Raw genomic sequence first — 5,798 nt, 5'->3', positions numbered from 1 at the left:
CATGCATCGACATCCTGAAAATTAGTTATGGTCATAAATGGTTTAATTGAAGACAGCAATTTAAAATATGATATTGTAAATCTGCAACTCAGTTTCAGCCCGGGGAATTTAATCTAGGGGGCAGCGGAATCCTCGGCTTCAAGTTCATTTGCAATGTTGCAGAGCGAGCCCCTGAGCTTCTGACAATTCGTCTACATTAATATTGATGTCGCCTGTGCAATCTATTTCTGTTATTTTTATGGTTGTTATTCTACATCTGCAAAGGTCATTTAAATTATACTGCGGCCGAAAATTTGTTTCATAAATTTTGATATAAATACTAATTACACTCTCTCGGAGAGTCAGCAGGGTAGCATTCATTTATCACGTTTATACAACCTGCAGTGACAGAAAGGGAAGGCAAGGGAGACTGGAGAGCTTTTCTGGAGACCCTTTAAGACTGGCAGAAGAGGCAGCAGGTTGCTGGTGGGTGAAGAAGAAATTCCTACCACAATCACTGAGATTTAAGAATCTTTAATAAGGTACGAAAGGTTACCAAACAGTTCTGGAAACTAAAGTGTACATACGAGTTCTTCTAGCCATAAATATTGAAGAGCTGTAACATGGATAAACCGGCCCTTTACATGCGGATAAATATGGAAACTAGGAATTATATACATTATGTGGTTGTATCTTTTGCCAAAAGTAACGGACAGTTATAGTTTATATCTTTTTTAATATCACTTTACATAAACAAATGGAACAGTTTGACACGCAGATCCAGGCTCGAACTATACGAATTCTTGACAGGACGTGAAACAACATTTTACCGCACTAAAGTACTCAGACTTTGGGACGAAATGTTTGCACTTTATACAAAAAAAGCACATTAATACCAATAATATTGGGTTAGGTCGACGTGGAGACTGTAATCGTACAAAGTAATTCACATTTTGGTACACATTTACTAGAACATTCTTGCCATTCAGTACAAACAGTTGGCTTTCGGCCGCCCACCCCTCCCCCTCCCCCCACCCATCCGGCCCCTCCCCCCTCCCCCAATGCAAAGACCACAACGCCACAATCCCACCCACCCGCTCCAACCGAGATATAACTATTTACAGAATTCAACAGTACAGTTTTAAGCTAATAATTCTGTATTTACAAGAAAACAAAGAAAAAAAGAAGCCGAAGCCCCAGAGAGCCCGTACCGATCCGACAAGAAACTGGCCCTCGGGGTTGGCGGCATTTGGTCAGGTGGCCTCCTGCCCCTCGACCCCCTACCGCACCTTGGGTACCAAGCCTTTGCCAAAAAAAGAAAAATAATGAAAGCGAAAGGAAATTTTTAAAAGGTTGATGCTTCCTCTCTTACTCGTCCTGGGTTTATTGGCAGATTTTTTAAAAAGGATTGCGGGGTCTGTGTAGGGGGTTGTTTTGATTCGCAGGGTTCTTTCAGTAATGTTGTGTATACGTGTGTGATCAGTCTTTTAAATAGGGTTTTGTTCGATGTTTTGTTTCTGATTTTAAACGTACCATTCGTTAAAATTGGAAGAGAGCGCGCTGTGGCCGGCTGTGTGGTGGACTGCGGAGGAGGAGGGCGATAAGGAGCTGGTGGTCGGGTTGTCTGTGGAGGGAGACACGATGGTGGGAGGCGTGGAGGATTCGTAGCCAGAGCTGGCAGCCGGCGAAGGCTGCGAGCCCTGCGAGGAGGATTCGTGGACCTGCAGGAATAAAGTCGCGTTTTTACGGACATAAAAAGCCAGTGCTGCGGCCGCCTAGAGGAGCGAAGGCCGCGAGTGCCCTTCCTCCTGGACCCCTTGGAGCCCCCTGAACACAGGCGAGGCCCAATCAGCCGGACTTTGGGCTTGGTTTCCCTGCACAGGCCTGCAGAAACCGTGCTTCTGGGAAAGTCAGCGTCCCCAAGACTCACAAAAGAAAAATAGGTCTGGGAAAAGGGAGCCTGGATTTGAGGCCAGAGACTGCACTGTCTTTCCCTGAACTTTGCTTGCCCATGTTTAGGTGAGCCAGAGCTCAGGCCTGGGCGCAGGAGTCCAACTCTTGAGTCTCACTGGCAGCTGCAAGGGCAGCAGCTTCCGCAGGGTCAACCCCCTGCAAAAGCCCTAGCTCTGGGCCAAATTCAGTGGTGGCCTTTGCTCATACTCGCCTCTTTTAACTTTTATTATTAAACCAAGAATTTAAAACGGCCTTGGGCACTCCCATCCCCTTTTCCAGGTCCTGCCCTACCCTCTCTGCCCAGCTCCACTGAGTGGAACATTTGCCTTCCCGCTTTCTCTGGCTCGCGCCACCGCCTGGCTGCCACTCGCCGCCCGACCCCAAGCCGAGAGCCGAGAGAGCTCCTGCCTCAAAGGCGGCGACGAGAGCGCGGCGATTACCTTCATGTGTTTGCGCAGCGAACTGGGATGCGTGTAGGACTTGTCGCACATCTTGCAAAGATAGGGCTTGTCGCTCGTGTGCACGTGCATGTGCTTCTTGCGGTCGCTGCTGTTAGCGAAGCGCCGGTCACAGCCCTCAAACTCGCACTTGAAGGGCTTCTCCCCTGGTGCCAAAGTAGAATGAGAGGGGTCTAATTAGAAAAAAATGCCACGGCCGTTTTTCAAAAACTAAAAAAATGGAAAAAAATTAAAACAAAAAGCCAGCAGCCCAGGATTAGCACTTTGCAAGCTTAAAAACCCGGAACGTCCATAAATTCTTACATCTGCAGTGGAATTACAAATATCTTAACTCTATTGTAATCTCTAATACAATTGGATCTACATTTTACTTTTATGTTTTAAAAAATTAGTAGTAGGAGGAGTCTGTTTTTACCATCAAGTCTGGAAACTCGTATTAGCCAAAGCTACACACACGATTTCGGATTGCTTCCACTTGGCTCCCGGTTTCTAGTTTTCACGTTTGCAGCTTATTATCCTGCCCTATTGCTTTTCTCTCCTCCCCCTGCCCCCTCCCCGACGCTCCGCATCCCCTCGTCGCCTCCTCCAACCCACCCCACTACCTACATACACTCACATTTTATAGCGTAATCTGGGCTAGAGAGAACTCAACCCCGCAAATTCTTCCCTGACTCGGGCGTTAAACCCGAAGTCCCAAGCATGGTTCTCAGATCTCACCCGGGAAAATCAGAATAGGAAAGGAGATCCAATTCCCGGCCTCTTGAGGGCAGGGGGCCCAGACTGTTTTGCCTGATGCCAGGCTACAACCCTGAGCTAGCGGGAACTTTTTTTTTTTTTTTTTTTAACTGTTCCCAACCTGTCTTGATTATTTTTAAAAGCCAAAGAGGGGAATCCGGTGTTTTGAAAACACCGTCATGGAGTCTAATAGACAAAAAGGTCTTCCTTGCCTTCCTCGGACTTTCTCCACCCCTCAAACCCGCTCTTAAAACCAGTCACTACTAAAACTGAACTCTTCAAATATGCATAAACCTCCAAAAGCCTCCTCAATCCCAAATTATTTCCTTTCCCCACTCTGTCTCAATTCTTTCTGTCTCTATTTTGTTTCTTTCTACGCCTTTAACCCGGCCTCCTCAATTTCCTCAGCTCTTTTCTTTGGCTAAGTCCTCAGTGAAGTGCACGGAGAGAGATGGTGGCAGCAAGCAAGCGTTTAGATTTGTCTGCAGCCTGAGCAGCTGGCGCCTCCGCGGCTGCCCGGAGCCAGACACTTTCCCCGGCTTCGAAAGCACCAAGGTCTCCGCCAAACCAGGTTTGGCTTCCTGTTCTCCGATCTTTTTTGTTTCTCATTTAAAAAATCTATATCCCCAGCTCCTCCTCGTCCGCCCTCTGTGTGTGTGTGTGTGTGTGTGTGTGTGTGTGTGTGTGTGTGTGTGTGTTTCCATAATTTCAAGCCCGAAACTAAAAATCAGCGCACACTTTCCCTGCCTGCCTGCCGGAACCTGACGCCCGGAATCCGACCGAGGCTGCGTTTGTGCGACCTGGCCGCTGACTTTCGGTTTGGGTCCCAGGCCCAAATGGGAATGGATAGGGGTCCTACAGCTGTTTCCGTACCTGTGTGCGTCCTTTTGTGGATCTTTAAGTTCTCGGAGCGCGCGAAGACCTTGCCACAGCCAGGGAAGGGGCAGGGAAAGGGCTTCTCGCCCGTGTGCACGCGGATGTGGTTAACCAGTTTGTATTTGGCTTTGAAGGGCTTGCCCTCGCGCGGACACTCCTCCCAGAAGCAGATGTGATTACTCTGCTCCGGGCCACCTACGTGCTCCACGGTGACGTGCGTGACTAGCTCGTGCATGGTGCTGAAAGTTTTGTTGCACGACTTTTTGGGGTTGGCCAGCTGCTCGGGCTCGATCCACTTGCAGATGAGCTCTTGCTTGATGGGTTGGCGCATGTAGCGGAAGAAGGCGCCGGCTCCGTGATGCGCGGCCATGTTCACGTTCATGGGCCCGTAGCCGTGCAGCTGCGGCGCAGCATAGTGCTCGGAACGCGGGCTGGTCACCTGGCCGTACTGCTCCGGTCGCGGGTACATGTCCCCCGAGAAGCCGAGCCTCATCTGCCCGTTGACCACGTTAGGCGACGCGTGGCCGGCAGCCTGCTCGTGAAGCCCGGGGAAGAGGAGGTGGCCCGCGGCGTCCGTGTGGCCGTGTGGGCCCCCGAAGCCCCCGGCCGATGCAGCAAAGAGGCTGTGCTGTGCGCTGGCTGCCGCCGCCGCGTCGCCAAAACCCCGGTTGCGGAACAGAAAGTCCCGCGTGGAGTTGAAGGCTGCGCTGGAATAGGAGCCGACGTGGCCCGGGTGATGGTGATGGCCCAGGGCCGCAGCAGCCGCGTAGCCTGGTGCCTGCGACGTGAAGGCCGTCTGGCCGGCCGAAGCCAGCTCGTGCGAACTGGGGTTGAGCTTGAAGGCGCCCATGCCGTCGGCGAACGGGTTGATGCCCAGGCCCACGTCTCGTTCGGCCACGTCGCCCGCGGAGTGGTGGCGGGACGCGCCAAAGGTGGTCACGCCGATCGCTGGGTACTGGGGGCCGGCGTCCAGGAGCATCGTGGCTGCTCGGGGCGAGCCCCGGCCTCCCCCGCCCCCCCCCACCCTCGCCAGCCGAGGAGGGAAAATCGGGAGGAGGAGGAGGAGGAACAAGAGGAGGAGGAAGAGGAGGAAGAAGAGGAGGAGGGAGGGGGAGTCGACCCACCTCGCGAAGTCCTAGCCTGCAGGCAACGGCGCGGCGCGCCCGGGCGCTGGCCGGGCCAAACGCAAAGTAGCCGGACGGCTGCGGGCCGCGAGTGAGGCAGGCTCCAGTGCCCGTCAGGCAGATCCTGCCGGCCCGGCTCGCACTTTCTCGCCGCTCAGTCTCTGCCGACAGGGCCGCGCGTCAAGGCTGCCCGGGGAAAAGCATGGAGCATCTCAGCCCCCCAAAAAAACTTCCTCCTGGATTTGTAGCATAGAGGAATGTGAGCGCCAGAGCCGCGACTGCTTCGCCCTCTCTCCGCCTCGCGCCGCGCGCCCCTCCTCACTTCTCCACTAGCCCCTCGCCCTTTCTTTTCTCTCTCTCCTTTCTCTCACGCTCGCCTCCTCGCTCCTTCACTCTCCTTTTTTCCCTCTCTGCTTTTTGCAAAAAAAAAAAAAAAAAAAAAGTGGGTGGGGGGAGAAGAAAGAAAGAAAAACCCAAAGAAAAGGCGCAAATCATGCACAATATTGTCTTTTGCGGTTTATCTTCCTGGGGAGAAACTTTCACCTCCTCAGCCGGGCGGTGAGCGCGAGACTGATAGCAGCAATCATTCCTGCAGATAAATGAATTGAAAGGACGACACCGTCCCCCCCTTGATGAATGGGAGCAGGGGGGAGGTGTCACGTGCCGCCGACGC

The 5,798-nt window shown here is 52.5% G+C and overlaps 1 protein-coding gene across 1 annotated transcript; it reads right to left on the bottom strand.

Annotated features, from left to right (window-relative positions):
- Positions 1 to 497: 497 nt before the first annotated feature.
- On the bottom strand, positions 498 to 5,798 carry ZIC1 (Zic family member 1). The gene is made up of 3 exons (XM_055248542.2): positions 3,999 to 5,798; positions 2,373 to 2,536; positions 498 to 1,700 (listed from the first exon to the last, which is right to left on the bottom strand). Exons 1-3 carry the CDS (start codon positions 4,978 to 4,980, stop codon positions 1,503 to 1,505), a joined length of 1,344 nt encoding a protein of 447 aa, XP_055104517.1. The 5' UTR covers positions 4,981 to 5,798; the 3' UTR covers positions 498 to 1,502.

This window comes from Symphalangus syndactylus, chromosome 17, assembly GCF_028878055.3.
Source record: "Symphalangus syndactylus isolate Jambi chromosome 17, NHGRI_mSymSyn1-v2.1_pri, whole genome shotgun sequence".
In the NCBI taxonomy this organism is placed as follows: domain Eukaryota; kingdom Metazoa; phylum Chordata; class Mammalia; order Primates; family Hylobatidae; genus Symphalangus; species Symphalangus syndactylus.
This window is presented reverse-complemented; position numbering and strand designations above follow the sequence as displayed.

Coding starts and splice junctions, on each gene's coding strand:
- ZIC1 (XM_055248542.2), bottom strand. CDS start 4,980: ATGCTCCTGGACGCCGGCCCCCAGTACCCAGCGATCGGCGTGACCACC. Junction 2,537..3,998: donor CCACAAAAGGACGCACACAG/GTACGGAAACAG, acceptor CTTTGGCACCAG/GGGAGAAGCCCTTCAAGTGC. Junction 1,701..2,372: donor CGCTGCGCAAACACATGAAG/GTAATCGCCGCG, acceptor TTATTCCTGCAG/GTCCACGAATCCTCCTCGCA.